General features: G+C 46.0%; 1 protein-coding gene across 1 annotated transcript in view; it reads left to right on the forward strand.

Annotated features, from left to right (window-relative positions):
* The first annotated feature begins 4,486 nt into the window (after nucleotides 1–4,486).
* The window catches only part of CDH13 (cadherin 13), a 493,491-nt gene continuing 476,865 nt past the window's right edge, over nucleotides 4,487–21,112 (forward strand). Inside the window, exon 1 of the mRNA XM_087729287.1 lies at nucleotides 4,487–4,673. Coding sequence (XP_087585413.1) covers nucleotides 4,629–4,673 — 45 coding nt within the window. The 5' untranslated portion in view covers nucleotides 4,487–4,628. The remainder of the gene's footprint in view (nucleotides 4,674–21,112) is intronic.

Below are 21,112 nucleotides of genomic sequence, written 5' to 3' on the forward strand. Positions count from 1 at the left end.
GACCTCCAGTGTATATTTAAGCTCCGTTTCCATAACTCTACAAGTTGTGATTACATTAATATTGTAAGGTCTCCTTCGTACAATTAATACTTTGGTGGATGGGGAAATCTTCATGGTAATATTTTCACGCAATGGGCCCGTTCTGGGATGACAGCAAGGGAATTTCTGAAAACTAAATTGCTCAGATTCTGGGATATCACTTTACATTCTTTGACAAATAATCTTTTATTACAATTTTTTCTAAAAAAAGAAAGAATGTCTATTTAGTTTTGTTGAACCTTTGAATCAGAATTGGCTCATAGCCAGTTACATGGACAAGTCCATGCCTATTTCTTAGGAACATTTTTCTCTTCCCTTCCCTTCCCTCCCCTCCCCTCCCCTCCTCTTCCCTTCTCTTCTCTTCTCTTCTCTTCCCTTCCCTTCCCCTCTCCTCTTTTTTCCATAGTATATTTTTTACTCTTAACATGTGTCTATCAGTTCTGCCATGGCTTTCAGTAGAAATTAAATACAGCAATATTGGGTCCCGTATGCAATCCTCAACATGCTTCTCCTGCCCTTCCCTGTGCACTGATGTGGGCATCAACCCCGAAGTGAATCTGGCTGAGGAGGCCATCTTGGAGGCTTCAGAGTTGCCACACAACAGAGGGAGGGGGAAAATAATGAGGTGGGGTTTTGTAAGCCAAAACAATAAAAGTTTCCCTGTGGGAACCAAGGACATTCTCACAGGTGGCTGACCAGAGGAGGAGCGAAGTAACTAAGCAACCAGCCAGCCACTGGATTGGACAGTGTGACCAGAGGCTTGAGGGGAAAGGGGAAACATTCACTTTTTAATGAGGTGAAAGTCGCGGGAACGTTCAGAGTCGCGGGCTTTCACCAGTTGTGCCAATATGATGTATCCAATAAATTGTTCTTTGAGGAGCCTACCTGCCACGGAATTCTGTTTTCTGTTGCATTACTCGGAACGCTGACATCGGGTGAGAGGTCCATACTTACACAGAGAATCGATTTCATGCACTGAAATAGAAACCGTGTGTGGGTTAATGGAATGTATGAATGCAGTTGCAGCTTTCAGAAGCAATGGAGGAGGCATCAAACATACCGATCACGTGTGGTCCTGTGGATTGGTCATTCAGGAGGCCTGAGCCTTGTAGCTATTCTGGTCATGTACACACAAGCAATATCCAGATACACATCTCAGCTGTTTTATGTGCTGGACAGACGAGGGATTTCTTCTTCTTCTCCTTCTCCTCACATCTGTGGTAGGGCCTGTGTATTACACAGACAGTGATTCGAGAAGCATTAAGGCAGTTTAACGGCACACCCTGGGTTTTAAGCAGTGTTGCTCCAGCTGGGGGGCTGCCATTTCAGAACCCCAGAACAAATGTATGGCTGGAACAGGAAGTCTTTATAGCCCTTCCCGCTCATGAAACAAATGATGGCTAGGCCAGAACCCGGTCAAAATGTGACGTGCTTTGGAATGGACCAATGAGCTTTGCAGCTTCCTCCCAAGTCAGATTGAAGTAAATCAGAGCACGCTGGTTTATAGTTGATGTGCCTGGTAGTGGTTGCATGTGAGTTGCAAACTCCCTGTGGTTTGCCTCTCATGATGGATTGTGTCTACGAAGCGGGAAGGAGGTGTGAGAGACTACAGCAAAGCTGTAGCTTTCCAGGAAGGGGGAAGCATATTCCAAGCGAATGGGGTGATGAGAACAAGAGACAACAGCCCAAAACTGTATCAGAGAAAGAAATTTAGGATAGGCACTCCCTAGAATCTCCCAGGATATATTTTAGGGTTAGGATTAAAGTAGCAAGGCTTTAGTCTGTCAAGATTCTGTCTACTGTGCAAGCAAATCAAGAACTGAACTCTGTCTAGATTGCTCAGTCCATGTCATTCTTGGACTGACAGCTCCCCAATTCAACATTCCCCATTTATTCAGGTATCTTGCCTGATCATAATCTGTTCAGTTGGCCATATTGAGTCATCGAGCCTGGCTCTGGACTCAGGAAGAAACAGGAGTACCTAAAAACTTTAATGATGATCTGCACTTTAATAAATGAATGCTAGAAGTTGGACGTGCTCAGTTTTCAAGATTTTTGAAAATGAATTTGTTACCTTTTTGAGGGGAAACCTAATCAATGAGATTCACCGTGCATCCTTTCATCTGCGCTACACTATGATCTTGGACCTTGGTGTAACAGTTAAGACTGCAAAAGTGCACCACATTACTAGGGGCTACATAGCGGTGCTGGTTTAAAGGGGAAATTGTAATTGACATCCCAAGTCAATTACATAAGGAGCACCTGCTACAGCTGTGTCTTCTCTAAGAGGTGTGTGGCGGTTCTCTGGAGGTGATGCCCCATCCTAGGAAAAGATATATTTGGTTTAAGGTATACCTGGCAAGTGTTAATGTCTGCTCTAAACCATGTTTTGCCTTTCGGATTTGGTTGACAATTGTTCTAGAAGCCATACTGGTTTAACACCTTTTTAGCTGAAACATCAACATTGTTGTTGACTAAGAAGGAGAAAATGTTTGGGGTTGAGGACAGAAAGGCTAACATTCATTCTTTTGATGTTGTTAGTTGCGAAGTTGTGTCCGACCCTTGGACAATGTTCCTCCAGGCCTTCTTGTCCTCTCCCATCCTCTGGAGTCCATTTAAGCTCACTCCGGCTGCTTCGGTGACTCCATCCAGCCACCTCCTTCTCTGCCGTCCCCTTCTTCTTCTGCCCTCCATCGTTCCCAGCATGTGGCTCTTTTCCAGGGTGTCCTTCCTTCTCATTAGGTGGCCAAAGTCTTTGAGTTTCCCCTTCAGGATCTGGCCTGTGCTTATATTAGAGGAGGCGCTGCTATTATTTGGAAAGACAACACTTTTTTTTAAGATGCAACTCTCATTTGTTGTAATGTGACACTGGCTTGCTTTCCAGGGTTGTGGTATGTAGGACTGAAACAAGTATGTTCACAACGTTGTCTTTTGACATTTCAGGTCCTATATTCCAAATCCCAGTGTGCCACACAGATTTTGGTCCATCCAGACAACCTTGAAGAATCTTCTGCAAGGAGGTAAGGCTGTTGAGAACTGTCATCCGGGATCTCTGCTCTGAAAGGCTGAGGTCCACGCCTAACTCTGGCCCGGGTTGGATCTTTCCCACCAATCCATCTGATATCCCTTCCCTTTCGTTTGTAAGGGGAAGTGAAAAACCCAGTTAAGGTATAATAGAATAATAGAGTTGGAAGGGACCTTGGAGGTCTTCTAGTCCAACCCCCTGCTTAGGCAGGAAACCCTACACCACTTCAGACAAATGGCTATCCAACGTCATCTTAAACACATTCTGTGTTGGAGCATTCACAACTTCTGGAGGCAAGCTGTCCCACTGAGTGAGTGTTCTCACTGTCAGGAAATTTCTCCTCAGTTCTAAGTTGCTTCTCTCCTTGATTAGTTTCCACCCATTGCTTCTTGTTCTATCCCCAGGTGCCTTGGAGAATAGCTTGATTCCCTCTTCATTGTGGCAGTCCCTGAGATATTGGACGACTGCTATCATGTCTCCCCTAGTCCTTCTTTTCATTAAACAATAGCAATAGCAATAGCAATTAGACTTATATACCGCTTCATAGGGCTTTCAGCCCTCTCTAAGCGGTTTACAGAGTCAGCATATTGCCCCCACAGTCTGGGTCCTCATTTCACCCACCTAGGAAGGATGGAAGGATGAGTCAACCTTGAGCCAGTGAGATTTGAACCGCTGAACTGGTCCTTCTTTTCATGAAACGAGACATACCCAGTTCCTGCAACCGTTCTTCATATGTTTTAGTCCCCAGTCCCCTAATCATCTTTGTTGCTCTTCTCTGCCCTCTTTCTAGAGTCTCCACGTCCTTTTTACTTCGTGGCAACCAAAACATACCCAGTTTCTGCAATTGTTCTTCATATGTTTTAGACTCCAGTCCCCTAGGAGGATTTCTGGTCTTCATGGAACGGACTTGATCGGCTCAGACTTTCCAACACTTTGGAAGTACCCAAAGTCCGGTGGGGGCAGCCTTGGCTTTGATTTATATCAGAATAAAGCCCTCCCAAGGAACACCCCCTCGTCCCCCCACAAAATGCCATGCTTGCTGCCACCCTGCCAGGGCTGACAATGCCCTCGAGTGCAAATCTGGAGCGAGGAGGGGAAGCGGCGAACTGTGCCTTGCCTTTCAAACCCTCCCCACCCCACCCACGAAATGTGTGATTTCTTATGCTGAGACTTTCTCCCTTCTTCCCGGCGCATGGAGATTTTCTGAAAGAATTGCATTTGGCAAAGGGGACCGTGCCCAAGCTGTGTGATGTAAAAGGAAGAGAGAGAGAGAGAGAGAGAGAGAGAGAGAGAGGAAAAAAAAGAAGAACATTGGTGAAGAAAGCATCCTTGTACAGCTATTGGTTCTGGTCATCAGCCTTTATCCAATGCTTTGGTGGTGATGTTGCTCTCTATTTGGGAAGTTGGCGAGCTCTCAAGACAGTCTCCCTCTCTTTCTCTCTCTCTCTCTCTCCCTCTCTCGCGCTCTCCCTCTCCTCAAAGGCTGTTCCACAGCGGAAAATATGCTCAGTGCAGCTGAGTGCATGCAGGGAAATACCTCCGGTCGCTTCTAAGCTAAAGCACAATGCAACACAACGTTCAAGTTACGGTTGCCTTCATCCTCTGCCAGGTAAGGCATCTGGTTTTGGTGATTTGGTCCTTGAAATTGTATGGGGTTTCTTTACCATTTCTGGGGGTTTTTTTCCCCCTCTCCCCTCTCTCCCTTTGATGCTTCTGTCCCTCTCTCTCTCTCTCTCTCTCTCTCTTTCTTTGCATTTGGCGCTTTGGAAGTGTCTGGTTTCTTAAGGGCTGCAGGTTGACTAGAAATCCTGAGCCGGGGATGCGAGGAAAAAAGATTCTGCAAGACAGAAATGCTGGGTTAGTAGCCTCCAATCACAGGGATAAAGAGGCACAGACACCCACACGTACATTAGTAGGTATCGTAGCTGTGCTGTGTAGACCGGGTGGCTTTGAGCATATCAAATGCAAAGGTTATTCGATCCCCCCACCTATTTACAGAAGTGAAGCAGTGGCTTGGATGTGCAGCACCAGAAGAGATTCTTTCCACCCCCATCTGTTTTAATAGGCTTCAACTTTGATTTGCTCCCCTCTTTTTTTCCCCTGTGTCTTTTTTTGGAGGTGTGTGTGTGTGTCCGGAGGGGGGGGGGAGAGAGAAATATCTGTTAAAAGCAGTTCCTCATCTGGGTGGACCCTCCTTGGAGAGAAATTTAGAATGGGGAAGAATTGAATGGGGAAAAGGAAAGGAAAGGAACAAGACTGTGGGAGCTTCTCCTCCCCCCCCCCCCAAAATCCTTAGTGGATTTGCAAACCCGAGCATTAGTCACTATCTTTCCCCTCCTCCCTCCCCGCTTTCTTCTCAACTCTCATAAATCCTCCCCCTTTTCCAGACAGGCAGCAAAAAAAAAAGTGGAGGGGGGGGGTTTGGAGAGGAAGACACCCAGCCTTCTTAAAATCAAGAGGGCTCTGATATCCTGCTGTTGCTGTCTGTCAAAAGCCCAGGAATTAGGAAAGCTGCAACTTCTAAACTCCTGTCGGCTGCGTGTGTGTGTGTGTGTGTGTGTGTGTGTGTGTGTGTGTGTGTGTGTGAGAGAGAGAGAGCCTTCCTTCTGGGAAGATACCCACAGATTTGATGTTTTTTTGGAGGGGTGTGTGTGTGTGTGGAAAGGTCTGGTGTTGTACCAAAAGGTGATTTGTTGTGGCGTGGCATGATGTTGCGATGTTTTCCCCTCTGGTGTGAGAGCTGCTTAGCCTCGCCTGCTTTTCTTTGAGGAGGTGAAAGTGCTTCGGTTACTGTCTTTTTCCATTGGAGGGGTGGATACTCCGGCATAGGAAAAAAATAATAATAATAAGCTAATTCCTTTTTAGGTCTGGAAGTCGGATTTGCTTGGGGTTTAACCCAAGCGCCAGAAAACAGCGGCTTTCTAGCAATTGGGCTGAGTGTCCAACTAATCCAGTGTTTATGTTGCATGAGTCTCCCAGCGTCCAAAACAGAGAGAAGGATGTTTTTTTTACTTCTATCCCATCACTGACCGTTTTTGCTACCTGGGTTAAAATCTGAACCTGGGACTTAGGTATGCAAGGCACATGTTCTCCTCCTAAGAGGTGTGTGTGTGTGTGTGCCTCCTTGTGCCTAACTTCTTTCCGTCCTCTCTCTCAAGGGTAGATCAAAGCAGTCACAAAACCTTGCCCTGCTCTGCTGCTGGCATTGTACTTCTGCTGCATTCACACTTCGAAGGGATTCTGTCTCACAATCTCCAAACACACAACAGGGTTGGGCTCTCCACATAAAGTCGGATCCTGGTTTGTCCAGGAGGAAATTTCCAATGAAGATTAGTCCTCTGGACTTCTACGGGGGAAAGATTGGGGAGCGTTGAGACACTGAAAGTTGACTTCAGTGGGAAACGGGAATTTTGGCTGGTAGTGTAGTAGACAATGGTTCCGTCAACCAATGTTTAGCGTGGTGGGATGTTGACTGTGGTGTCTTCACGTTCAAATGATGGAAATGTGCAAATTAGACACCCACAGTGATGTTTAGGGCTGGAGATGCAATGTTGATCCATTCCTTCTGCAACCTGATTAGGAGTCTTAACCAAAACGATTGAAGAGCTAAGGTGGACTCAGCTCTGCTTAGCCATTCAGACTGAAGGTTGCAAGCGAACGTCAAGCTAACAGTACTCCAATTTGCTCAGATTGGGTTTAATGCATTTACTCCAATCCACCGATCGTAATTTGTAATCCATAGCTGTCAATTCAGCACTCCAGCTGTGTTTGATGGAAGAAACTGTGATTAAACAAACCATGACTTAGTGGAAAGCCCCCCTCCCCAATGACCGAAGGGATTTGCTCTGCCAAGAGTGCACGCTTGAAGTCATTGTAAAAGCAAAAAAACCGACATCAACCTGTGATTGTTGATCTGAAGAACTGTCTTTTTTAGGATGCTGATAGTTTGGCTATCATTTGGGTGAAAGGAAAGGGACAAAGGTGTTGATTATCCAATTCCATACTGCTCCTCTCTATTTATGTATTTAGCATACGGCATATCATAGGGTGTTAGAGTTACTCTTCTCTGAAACTTCTTCAGTGGCTTTAGGCAAGTCGCTAGATCTCAGCTTCATCAATTGAGGGGGATGACTGTAAATGCCAGCTTGTTCTTCTGAGAAGGGGCAAGCAGGATCCACAGCTAGCAAGAAAGAGAAAACCCCTACTCTAAACCACGTTGGCTGATTAAGTTTCTGTTCTCGATCCCTATGGATAAGGACAACGGAGGAAAGCATATTCACGTTCCTCTCCCCTGCATTTCATGGCTTTTGTGGGGGGGAAAAATCCATGTTGTCATCTCTTAAATGTCGCCTATTAGAAAATCGAATCATGGGACTTTATAATTTCCAACTTTATTTGGAATCTTAACAGCCACCCCCCCAAAAAATAATCCTATTTTGTGGTGGGAAGTTCACATGGAACAGCTGAATGAGCTAGCTCTGACAATGTGCCAATTTGTCTGGGCAGGGTAAGAAGGAACGCAGCGTGCACTCCCCAGTAGGAAGTTTCTCCCTTCAGTTAGGAAATAACGACAGTCTGCTTGCCATGTTGCACTTCAACAAGTCTTAGTATGTGGTAGAAATATTGGGAGAAAGAGGCCTGGAGAAGAATCTGCAACAGCTGGGGAGCCGGGAGGAGAAGGAAAGTTGTTACAGGAGCTATTTTGATAAAAACCGTTCTACTCAACTTTCAAGAACTTCCATGCCTTGAAACTGCAAGCTGTAAGGGAGGGGTGAAGTTATACTTGCACCAAGCTGTCTAGCGAGGTTCCTCCCTGGGAGCGATATCTTATTTTCCCGTTCTCAGTGTTCTCATTCACGTTTCCTTCCTTGATATATAGCACGGAAATGACCAACTTTTGGTTTTAATCAATTGACGGAGAAGATGTCCCTTGCCCTAGTGCCTTTCAATGCGAAGCATCCTTCAAAGACATTTGAACCGGAGGTGGGATTCAGCAGGTTCGGACCAGTTCTAACGAACCGGTAGCGGAAATTTTGAGTAGTTCAGAGAACCAGTAAATACCATCTCTAACTGGCCCCGCCCCCATCTAGTCTCTGCCTCCCGAGTCCCAGCTGATCGGGAGGGAATGGGGATTTTTGCAGTAATCTTCCCCTGCCACGCCCACCAAGCCACGCCACGCCCACCAAGCCACGCCCATAGTAAAAAATAATTGAATCCCATCACTGATATGAACTTCTCAAGTTTGGCAGTCACTATGATTAAAGGATAAAAGAATAGCTCGTGCACAGGCCTTTAGGTCTAAATTTGCAGAAAAGAGTTTGAATTAGTGTTGTTACTTTTCCCCCCAACATCCTGCTAGGTCATTCTTTGATGTTTGTGCTTGTAAAATTGGGGAAACTGAGGCTGATGTGGATTGATGAGCTTTTGGTTTGGACACCTTTACACATTCCGTGTATATACCGACTATTATGAGTCCACACAGCAGCAACATTGGCAGATTAAGGTTGGGCCTTATGTCCTTTTCTGTAGTTTTGGAATTGCAACAGGAAGGGAGTGATCTCTGCGTCTGGTGCACGTACTTTTCACAGGGGTGAAAAGTACATTTGCAAAGATGAGAGAGTATATAGGGCCTCCCACAAGTTACGATACCCATCTTCCCTCATGAAGTCAAGTCTCGTATAGCCTTTATTGTCATTGTACATCATGTATACAACAAAATTGGTTAACTCAAGTTGGGTTGACTTAGTCAACTCAAACGCAACTTTCCCTCATTGTCCTTTTCACTATATGGGCCTCCCGTTCTCAAATCTCCAAGATGGATCTGGTTGAGTTATCAAGGTACTGTACAAAAGCCCACAAGCAGGGAAGCAACGGAGTTGAGGTTTCTTCTTGTTAAGAGATCTAAGATGAGAATGAAGCAGATACTTCAAGATGCCCAAAATACAGTTTTAGCCCTTCTTTATCATGTTTCATTAGGACGCTTCAATAAACTTCTATGCATAGTCTGGGAGAAGATAGGCTCTCCAGAAGGGACACAAAATAGGATCCATCTGTCATAGTTTTGAGGTATGACCAGCTTCATCATTGGTTGGCAAACATGAAATCTAAGCTTTGAAGATGCCTGGCTTCAAATGTTACTTTAAGCCGTGGCTGTTTTTTCGTCCTGATTAGTTGAGTAGCCATAGCTTGTCTGGATCCACACATTGTAGCACACCAAAGCATGATTTATTTAGTGGTTGGGTTTTTTTTTGGTCAAATGTGATATATGGAAACGGAGACTGAAGTTTGCAAACTAGCTGTCAGAACGTTGGGTGAGCCCAGCCAATGGCCAAGAAATAAAAATGCATCATTGTTAAGCTGGTGAAGGTAAAGGTTCCCCTCGCACATATGTGCGTTCCCAACTCTAGGGGGCGTTGCTCATCTCCGTTTCAAAGCCAAAGAGCCAACCCTGTCCAAAGAAGTCTCTGTGGTCATATGGCCAGCATGACTAAACGCTGAAGGCTCATGGAACCCTGTTACCTTCCCACCTGAGGTGGTTCCCATTTTTCTACTTGCATTTTTTTACCTGCTTTCGAACAGTTGACAGGAGCTCACTCCGTTACTCGGTGCTAGGGATTTGAACCCCCAGATCGACAAGCTCGGCGTCTTAGTCACTGAGCCACTGCGTCCCTTATTTAGCTGGTGCACCAACACAAAAATAATAGATTGAGCTTTCATTGCGAAGGGGAATAAAGCTGTGATATGATACAGCTTTGTATGATATGCTGTGAAAGTTTTTAAAGAAATACAGTGAATTATAAAGCACACCCAGAGAGAGAGAGAGAGAGAGATACGTAGAAACCACCAACGTTTGTTCTGTTTCTCCAGAAGAGGGCTCCCGGCACAGCGTGGAAATCAGAAATCCTTGAAAAAGAAGGGCTGTAGCTACAGAGAGAAAAGAATAGGTATTCCTGTAATGAAACTGAGTCTAAATAAGGTGGGAAGCTGAACAGGGCTTCCCTCCTTCCAGTTTGGTATCTTCTTGTTCAAGCCAGCCTTACTGATGGATTCCCAGCTTTCAGAAAAGATGTGTGAGCTAGGGGCAAACATTTTAGCATGGATAAAAAGGAAGCATGAATGGGACATTTTTCTTTTATTTCGTCAAGCATGAATTAGATAACATATACACAGTAAGCATAAACATGATTATGAATACATGAAATGGATACGAACACGAGGGAATATTAGGACAGGGATGGAAGGCACGCTGGTGCGCTTATGCACGCCCCTTAAAGACCTCTTAGGAATGGGGTGAAGTCAACAGTAGACAGCCTAAGGTTAAAGTTTTGGGGGTTTGGGGAAGAAACCACAGAGTCAGGTAGAGCATTTCAGGTGTTGACCACTCTGTTGCTAAAGTCGTATTTTCTGCAGTCGAGTTTGGAGCGGTTTACATCTGTTGCAGTGGTGGGTTTCAAAATTTTGTGGAACCTAATCTGTGGGTGTGGCCTCCTTTATGGGAGTGGCTTGCTGGCCATGTGACCTGGTGGGAGTGGCTTATCGGCCATGTGTTTTCTTTCTTTCTTTCTTTCTTTCTTTCTTTCTTTCTTTCTTTCTTTCTTTCTTTCTTTCTTTCTTTCTCTCTCTCTCTCTCTCTCTCTCTCTCCCCTTACTTTTGTCTCTGTCCCTTTTTTCTTTTTTTCTTTCATCTCTCTCTCTCTCTTTTTCTTTCTTTCTTTTTTCTTTCTTTCTTTCTTTCTTTCTTTCTTTCTTTCTTTCTTCCTTTCTCTCTCTCTCTCTCTCTCTCTCTCTCTCTCTCTCTCTCTCTCTGTGTGGCAGTGGTGGGTTTCAAAATTTTTTGGAACCTCTTCTGTAGGTGTGGCCTGCTTTCTGGGTCCACTGGTGGAACCTCTTCTAACCGGTTCGGTAGATTTGACGAACCGGTTCTACCGAATAGGTGCAAACTGGTAGGAACCCACCTCTGATCTGTTGTATCTAAGTTTGTATCTATTATTTGCCCTTGTGTTGTTGTGGTTGAAGCCGAAATATTCATTGACAGGTAGGACTTTGTAGCAGATAATTTGATGTACCACACCTAGGACCATGATGGCGAGCCATCTCTGTGGGCACACGAGCCATCGCCCAGGTCAGCTCCATTGCACATATGCGTGCGCCTCCTGCTGGCCAGCTGATTTTCGAGTCTCTGCTGGGAGACGCCTGTGCATATGTGCAAGGGGGAACCTTTACCATTACCCCTATGGCTGTTTTAATCAACCATCCTGAGATTCTCAGCACTCCTTTTCTACACCTACTTAAAAGTATGAAGATAGACTGGAGAAGAGAGCTATTCCCAGCCACCAAACCCCAAAGATCATGTTAAATTAGCTTCTGAGTGACCCGGTGAGCAATGCATGCCCAATTCTTTGACGAGCGAGAGTGTGGGATTGCCGATATCAGACCCCGGATCAATTCCGTTTAGTGCTTGTAGGAATATAAAGCAGACTCAGCCAGCGAGCTGAAACGCCTAGGAAGTCAAGATCTGGGGGTGGTATCTTGGTGACTAAATAGTCCTATTTAAAAATAAACATCTAGACACAATAAGCAATCCCATTTCTAAGAGCTCAGCGGCAGTAATGAAATAGCACGCACTCCAGTTAAAAATAGTGTTAAAAAAAACGAGAAAAGTTTCAATGTTTGCCAAATTGGTGCTATCTTAAGCGGCAGGCTTCAACCCTCCTTATGATTAGTCAAAACTGAGCCAACGATTAAATTCAGATAGTCCTCGACTTACGACCCCAACTGTAGGTTTTTAAGAAGATGTTTGACAACATCTTTGTCTGAAGTGGTGTTGGGTTTCCTGCCTAAGCAGGAGGTTGGGCTAGAAGACCTCCAAGGTCCCTTCCAACTCTGTTATTCTGTTTTCCATAATTTGCTATAATGTAACTCCATTCAAGACCTGGGTACCTGAGAGACCGCCTCCTGCCGATTACCTCTCTCAGACCAATTAGATCGCACAGGTTAGGTCTCCTCCGGATTCCATCTGCCAGCCAATGTCGGCTGGCGACTCCCCGGGGGAGAGCCTTCTCTGTTGCAGCTCCGGCCCTCTGGAACGAGCTCCCTGTTGAGATCCGGACCCTTACGACCCTCCCGGCCTTCCGCAAAGCCACCAAGTCCTGGCTGTTCCAGCAGGCTGGGGGCAGCTGAGAAGCATCTACCTCCACGGAAATTGTGAATGTTGGTTTTGTTTTTAATATGTTGTCTTTGTCTCGTTTCCCCCCTTTCCCTTGTCTTTTGTGAGCCGCCCGGAGTCCTCCGGGAGTGGGCGGCATACAAGACAAATAAATAATAATAATAATAATAAGAACAAGCTATCCGCACAAATGCCATTAAGGCCAAAATTGAAAAATCCTCTGATGATGCCAAATGCAGACTTTGCAAAGAAGCTGATGAAACTGTTGATCACATACTCAGCTGCTGTAAAAAAATCGCGCAGACTGATTATAAATTGCGGCACAATTCAGTAGCGCAAATGATCCATTGGAATTTGTGCAAAAATTTTAATATTAAAACAGTAACAAACTGGTGGGAACATCAGCCTGAAAAAGTCACCGAAAATCAGATGGTCAAGATCTTGTGGGATTTCCGTATACAAACGGACAAAATACTGGCGCTTAATACACCAGACATCACACAGGTTGAGAAAAACAAGGTTACAATCATAGACATCGCAATACCAGGTGATAGCAGGGTCGCTGAGAAGGAACTTGAAAAAATCGCAAGATACCAGGACTTAAAAATCGAAATTCAACGACTATGGCACAAACCAGCAGTGGTAATTCCAGTGGTAATCGGCACACTGGGTGCTATTCCAAAAGCACTGGAATTACATTTAAAACAGTTAAAAATTGACAAAACCACCATCAGTCAAATGCAAAAAGCCGCACTGCTTGGATCTGCACGCATATTACGAAAATACGTTACGACGTCCTAGGCCCCTGGGTGGGGCCCGACTAGTAACCAATGCCAAATCCGGCGAAACAACTGGCCGCTGTGATACAATTGTATAATAATAATAAAATAAAGACTCTGAAAAAGTCATCTACTTTGTCCTCCTTTGCAATTTCTGGGCTGGTGAAATTCCCCCCCCCCATTCATATGTTGTTCATCATCCGCTGATAGAACAGGGTTATTTGGCTTCTGATGCTCACAACTGTGTTTTTGGTTGGAGCTGGAAGCGTTCGGCTTCCCATTAGCTCTGAATTTTGGATCAAACGGCTTGCATTATGCATTGGCAGAGCGCCTCCTGACCTCCTCCGCTGCCGTTTCCACGAGGACAAAGCGGCACAGCAAACAAGGAAACCGGGAAACAAACAAGCCGGAACTGCTGCATGCAAAACACGGATGTGACTCCCAGTCATGCAGCAAAGGTTAAGCGAGCTTCCTCTGCGAAGTTTGAAGAGTCAACAGTGACAGAGTTGGAAAGGGAGCCTGGAGGTCAGGCAGGAGACCCGCGCTAGGGATTCAAACCGCTGAACTGCCTACTTTTCTGATCGACAAGCTCAGCGTCTTACGCAAGAGTTCGGAGTCAGCTTCCATCTCAAAAGCAAGTCTGCTTTTGGGGGGTTTCGGTGGGGCGCCAAAAATGACTCCAGGGTTTTTGGATTGATCAAAAAGAAGACCTCAAGTGGGGAAGCAACCGACTTCCTTCCTTTTAGCAATAGCAATGGCATTTAGACTTATATACCGCTTCATAGGGCTTTCAGCCCTCTCTAAGCGGTTTACAGAGTCAGCATATTGCCCCCAACAACAATCCGGGTCCTTATTTTACCCACCTCGGAAGGATGGAAGGCTGAGTCAACCCTGAGCCGGTGAGATTTGAACAGCTGAACTGCAGTAAAGCAATAGCAATAGCAATAGTAATAGTTAGACTTATATACCGCTTCATAGGGCTTTCAGCCCTCTCTAAGCAGTTTGCAAAGTCAGCATATTGCCCCCAACAACAATCCGGGTCCTCATTTTACCCACCTCGGAAGGATGGAAGGCTGAGTCAACCCTGAGCCGGTGAGATTTGAACAGCTGAACTGCAGTCAGCTGAAGTAGCCTGCAGTGCTGCATTTAACCACTGCGCCACCTCGGCTCTTTTCATGTGTGATTTCTTCTAGGTCACCTTTCCGTACTTGGGGGCCCTGTAGGCATGCTGGGAGTTCAACACCCTCTGTCCACGGCGGGCAGGATTCTGGACACCAAGGATCATCAGTTGAAAAAAAAACTAGTTGATATCAATTGGAGAAAGAAGTCAGTAGAGATTCATGGCTGTCCCAAAGGTGCTTTTTCAGGAGGCTGGGAGCTGAGGAAAGCACAGATGAGGGCTCTGTGTTGGAGGCAGAGAGGGAGCTAGAAAGCAGTGAGGCAGAGGAACAGCTGGAGCCTGTTCCCAGTGTGTGCATGTGCAGAGCGGCCAGAAGACAAGAACAACTAAGAAAGCAGGGTTGACTTAGGAGTAAAGCCACACCTTGGAGGTGAATGGCCCCTCCCATAGAAAACAAAAGAGGAACGAACGGGGAGTGGGCTTTTGCGGGAAACCATTCATTCAGTCATTTCAAGAGTGGAAAGTTCTGTTTCTGACTATAAGAGACTCTGTGCCAAGTTCTGCCTTGCCCTGCGTTTGGAAACTAGTTATCTGGCAGCTCTCCAAGCGAGATAAGGTTCGTGTGGATAAACATTCCTCTGAAAGACGTTTTGCTAAGCCGTGCGGACTGTGAATGAAAGGAAATGAAAGAGGTTTTGCTGGGACCAAGACTCTGCTTCATGCTTGTTAAGGAAGCCTGGGTCAGAACAGAAGATTCTTCAGCTCTGACATCCATTCCCTACTATCCTGTAAGAGCTGAAGAAGCTTCTTGGATGAGAAGCGAAACCTCTTCCAAAAAAAAAAAAAGGAACCACAAGAAAGTCCAGTTGCCTCCTGAAAAAGCCCCCTTGGGGCTACCGATTGGAGAGGATATTTTTTAGCTCAGGGTTGAACTGTGGGCTCCTTGGGGCTCCCCGAGCGTGGTGATTTTGCACAGCACTGATGATATCCCCTAGTTTGGTAGTGAAAGGTCTGAAAGAAAACCACCCATCTCAAAGAGAACCAAGGACCTCACTCAACAAAATTGATCCCCAATTGTTTTCGCCCTTCAGAAAATGGGAATGTGAGAATCTCAGCTCAGATCCGCAAGAGATAAACAGATTCCTAGGGTTGGATATTCCTCTTTTTTGCTCTTGAGTTTTAACAATTGGTCCCCTAGAAGGCCTTCATATCTCTTTTTTTTTAGCACAATAGCAAACTTCCGAAATCAAGCAGTCACACTTTTTCTTCCTGAAGTTGTAGCCGCTTCCCAGGGGAGAATAACAACTCTGGAAAACAGCTTTGCTGAGCCTGTTTGAAAAGAAAGATGCTTCACCCTCCAGGCATCGCAGCATACAGGTTTTCCAGCTTCGAAGTGTTACTACACTCCTGCTTTGTAAGGAGTATTCGGCTAATTTCCCCAGGGATGAGGTCTATGTTTCCCCCCACCTGCCCCCATGGGAGCAGATTTTACCGAGTAGGGCAATCAAAGCCATGAGAATTAGCAACCTTTAGAATGAAAACAAAGCGTGCTTGGATTTACCAAGGGTGAAGGTGCATTGCTTTGGAGAAATGGGGAACCAGAGGTGACTTGGCAGAGGTAGATGGAAATGTAGCTCTTTTTTTAATGCACAGAATTTCATTGGGCTCTGAGACCGGATGTTGTTTTTGTGATTTGTTCCCGGCAGCGGTGGGATTCAAAATTTTTTTACTACTGGTTCTGTGGCCACGGTTTTGTGGTGTGGCTTGGTGGGCATGGCTTGGTGGGTGTGGCAGGGGAAGGATATTGTAAAAACTCCATTCCTTCCCCACTCCAGGGGAAGGATACTGCCACATCCCCATTCCCTCCCCACTCCAGGGGAAAGATACTGCAAAATCCCCATTCCCTCCGCACTCCAGGGGAAGGATACTGCAAAATCTCCATTCCCTCCCCACTCCAGGGGAAGGATACTGCAAAATCTCCATTCCCTCCGCACTTCAGGGGAAGGATACTGCAAAATCCCCATTCCCTCCCCATTCCAGGGGAAGGATACTGCAAAATCTCCATTCCCTCCCCACTCCAGGGGAAGGATACTGCAAAATCCCCATTCCCTCCCCATTCCAGGGGAAGGATACTGCAAAATCTCCATTCCCTCCGCACTCCAGGGGAAGGATACTGCAAAATCCCCATTCCCTCCCCATTCCAGGGGAAGGATACTGCAAAATCTCCATTCCCTCCCCACTCCAGGGGAAGGATACTGCAAAATCCCCATTCCCTCCCCACTCCAGGGGAAGGATACTGCAAAATCTCCATTCCCTCCCCACTCCAGGGGAAGGATACTGCAAAATCTCCATTCCCTCCCCACTCCAGGGGAAGGATACTGCAAAATCTCCATTCCCTCCCCATTCCAGGGGAAGGATACTGCAAAATCCCCATTCCCTCCTCACTCCAGGGGAAGGATACTGCAAAATCTCCATTCCCTCCCCACTCCAGGGGAAGGATACTGCAAAATCTCCATTCCCTCCCCACTCCAGGGGAAGGATACTGCAAAATCCCCATTCCCTCCTCACTCCAGGGGAAGGATACTGCAAAATCCCCATTCCCTCCCCATTCCAGGGGAAGGATACTGCAAAATCCCCATTCCCTCCTCACTCCAGGGGAAGGATACTGCAAAATCTCCATTCCCTCCCCACTCCAGGGGAAGGATACTGCAAAATCCCCATTCCCTCCCCACTCCAGGGGAAGGATACTGCAAAAGCTCCATTCCCTCCCCACTCCAGGGGAAGGATACTGCAAAATCTCCATTCCCTCCCCACTCCAGGGGAAGGATACTGCAAAATCCCCATTTCCTCCTGATCAGCTGGGACTCAGGAGGCAGAGAATAGATGGGGGCGGAGCCAGTCGGAGGCTGTATTTACTGGTTCTCTGAACTCCTCAAAATTTCTGCTACCGGGTCTCCAGAACTAGTCAGAACCTGCTGAATTCCACCTCTGGTCCCCGGCCAGCCAACCTTCAGCAGAAGTTAGATGGGTCTCTTTTGGCAGTCAGGAGGAAAACAAAGCAAAAAAACAGTGACAAGATGCAGTCTGCTCCTTAATATGCAGGTAGTCCTTGACTTAAAGCAGTTAATTTAGTGACCATTCAAAGTTACAATGGTAGCAGAAAACTGACTTAGTGCCTGAAATAATAAGTCTCTTACCTGGCCTGAAAAATTAGGGAGTGTCCATTCTAAGTCTATTTTTCCACCCATTATGCAACCGTGGGCTATGCTGTCTCTTATCTGACTATCCTCTAGGCAGTTACTCTTTGCCCTGCTTCCCAAGGTCTTTCTCACATACCACCGCAAGAGCCTAGATATTCTTGAGGACCCAGAGATCACATTATTGGCCTGTAATCTTTGTTCTCCTGGTTCTAGCAATAGCAATAGCAGTTAGACTTATGTACCGCTTCATAGGGCTTTCAGCCCTCTCTAAGCGGTTTACAGAATCAGCATATCGCCCCCAACAACAATCCGGGTCCTCATTTTACCCACCTCGGAAGGATGGAAGGCTGAGTCAACCCTGAGCCGGTGAGATTTGAACAGCCGAACTGCAGAACTGCAGTCAGCTGAAGTAACCTGCAGTGCTGCATTTAACCACTGTGCCACCTCGGCTCACCTGCGCCACCTCGGCTTCTGATGTAGATATTGGAGAACAAGTTACTTTTAACTTATCTGGCATACTCACTAGGATCTTCTCCGCCACGGAATGATTAAATAGACCAGCCAAAAGAAGTCTATCACTAGGCCTTGTGCTGTGACTCATAGATTGCAGCTTCTTTGTTGAGACACCAATTCTTTGCTCCAAATTCTACCTTCGACCGAGCATGGAGCAAGCATTCATGCTCCACGACCAACCTCTTCCCTCCCACAACCTGGCATGCTCCGTATTGCCCAGCAGCTCTCCAAATTCTCAGTGTGCACTCTGGTGCCTTTCCAGATACGCCACCGATCGAACTTTTGCTTCTGAGCCACGGGCAAGGCACCTGCAAAAAAAAAAAAAGCTTAAATGTAGACCTTGTAATAGGTAGCTTTATTCCCACACGCCACATCACTGGATGCCCAGTTGGAACTGTTTGGCCTCACTCCTGCTGGAGGCATCGTGGCATCTTCCTGCTGGAAAATGTGATGCAGCGGGTCAAAAAATAAAAAGAAAGAATAATAATTTGGAAAAGGAGAAGGAAAGAGAAAATGTCAGGCGAAGAGTGAATTGAAATTGCTGTGTGACTGGGAAATGCTTTCCCAGACTGGCATTTATATCTCTGTGGGGTTAGGTCTCTGCTGGATGTGGTGTTTGGAACAGGTGGCCTTTTTGTCTCTCTTGAAAGCCATGGGCCGATGGGAGGATTGAACCGGGGGGATGATGGTTTGAATGCCAAACACAATTGGGTTCTCGTGATTGTGAAAATTATGAAGATCCTCATTAACCTGCTGATTGGCTCAGCGTCATGGTTTCCAACTTGCCCCAAGCTGGCAAGTTCTCTTATAGCCAGAGAACCCAATGGTTTTCTTTGGCAAGGAAAGAGGTTGCCTAGTGATCAAACGAAGGCAATTAGCAGAGTGGCTAATAATGATGATTCAGTTGGCGTTTCTGATGGGGTCTTTGAAGAGAGAAATGCCCAGGAGTGGTTTTGTGTGTTTGCCTGTGTGTTGTTGTTGTTTTTTCTTCTGTAGTACCCAGAAATGTTCAGTCCTTCTCTTCTGCTAGGTTGGAAGAAAGCAGGAAGCAGATGGTGACGTTGCTTGAATTTTTGCTCATGACGTGAAGTCAGATTGGAACCACACAGGCGAAGAATTCATCTTTCAGTAAACAAGCCGTAAGAAAGGAAGGCAGATATAGCTGTCCTAGGATAAAGTTTCAAGAACCAATCTTAAAGATCTGTAAAGAGCCGAGGTGGCGCAGTGGTTAGGGTGCAGTACTGCAGGCCACTTCAGCTGACTGTTATCTGCAGTTCAGCGGTTCTAATCTCACCGGCTCAAGGTTGACTCAGCCTTCCATCCTTCCGAGGTGGGTGAAATGAGGACCCAGACTGTGGGGGCGATATGCTGACTCCGTAAACCGCTTAGAGAGGGCTGAAAGCCCTATGAAGCAGTATATAAGTCTAACTGCTATTGCTATAATCTGAGTTGGTCACCTGGGCCAGAGGCTTACTCTTCCAAGCTTTTGAACTCGTGCTGGAGCCCATCCTCAGGGAACATCTCTCTCTCTCTCTCTCTCCAAAATATTATTGAAAGAGGGAGAAGTTCCCTGAGGATGGGCTCCAGCACGAGTTCAAAAGCTTTGAAGAATAAACCTCTGGTCCTGGTGACTGATTCATACTGGAACCTTCTTTATGCATTCTTTACCCAATGCACATTTTAATATCCTCTAAAACGATCGTCAAAGCCTGCTCTCTTTAACACTACAAAGTTGAAAACAATTCAAGTTGAGAAATTGATTTTTCATTTTCTTCTTCCTACATTTCAGAAAGCGGAGCAACTGTAAAGAAAACGAATTTGACCTGCTCATTTCAATACTGTATTAAATAAGTATCCTTCCTCGTGCAATTTAGAATGGGACTCCATTTTTCTAGTGCTATGAATCAGTTTGTAAGCTCTTTAGTCAATTTTTACAATTTGTTTTATTTGGCATCCTCCACAGTGGTTTTCCAATTGTTTTTAAAGGGCAAGGCGGTAATATAGGTATCTCTATGGGAGACAAATAGATTTTTCTGATCTTTAGAGTACAAGAATATAGGCCTGTGCATTTGGTCTATTTCCTTTAACTGCCGATGTAAACAAAACTATGATCATGGCTTTTTTTACGAGGAATTTATTGAGAATTTCCCCCTCCTTATTTTTTTTTTCTGAAATGGAGGAAGCTTTGTAAATCCCTCAGAGTGTATGCATCCTACATCAGGGGAGTCAAATTTCATGGAGGGCTGCAACAGGATTTTGTTTGACCTCCAGGGCCTGGGGTGAGCATGGCCACGGTGGGTGTGGCCAGCTCAATGTCACTCATGTCGGGGGGACCTGTGGTGGCCCAAGAGCTCTGCCAGTAAAAACAGGCTTCCAAGCTCTGTTTTCAGCTGCCACAGCCTCCTGCAACCCTCTGCAGCAAAAATGGTGTAGACAGTGGTGGGATTCAGCCAGTTCGCACCCATTCGGGAGAACTGGTTGTTAACTTTCTAAGCAGTTTGGAGAACCGGTTGTTGGAAGAAATCTCCTTTTGTTTTTCCCCACTTTATAGAACTAATCCTGTAAGGAAGGCAGGAAGGAAACATTCTGGTGTTGTTTCTAGCCTCATCTTTATTGCCCTGCTTACAGAAACTGCCTCTCTGGTTAACCCTTATTACATTGGAACAGCTAAGGTGAAGCGCCCATTGACCTGAGTGATGTTGAGTTGGCCACGCCCACACGGTCACATGACCACTGAGCCATGCCTACCCAGCTGGTCATTAGGGCAGAGAACCAGTTGTTAAATTATTTGAATCCCACCACTGGGAGTAAGGAGTGCCACCTATAGCCCTCACAAGCTCTGTTTTCAGTTGCGACGGCCTCCTGCAACCCTCGGCGAGCGAAAATGGAGCTCGGGGGGGGGGGGGCTGCATGTGACCTTCCCGAGCTCCCTTTTCACTGGCAGAAGCACCACAGGCTGGTCCTTTACTATTTTCAGAATGGGCACTTTGTTGGGGGTCCCTTGCAACTTTGAACAGTCACTGCGCTCAGTCATATGTACGAAGACCACCGTATAATACGTTTCCTGCGGAATCCATTCAATTCATCATGAAAGCTTTCATGAAACCCATCTGTACCCCCTTCCAATCTAATGAATGGACATCAAATGGTTTAAAACCACAAATATTAATCTGCCCTCTTCTATAGTTCAAATCTTTTCAGCGTCACGGCTTTGCTCCATTCCCCTTGCTTCCAACTCTTGCCCTTTAGTTAAGTTGTCCATGTGTTGTT

Source organism: Thamnophis sirtalis, unplaced genomic scaffold (assembly GCF_051295495.1).
Source record: "Thamnophis sirtalis isolate CommonGarterSnake01/CBP01778 unplaced genomic scaffold, rThaSir2_p1.2 scaffold_14, whole genome shotgun sequence".
Lineage (NCBI taxonomy): Eukaryota > Metazoa > Chordata > Lepidosauria > Squamata > Natricidae > Thamnophis > Thamnophis sirtalis.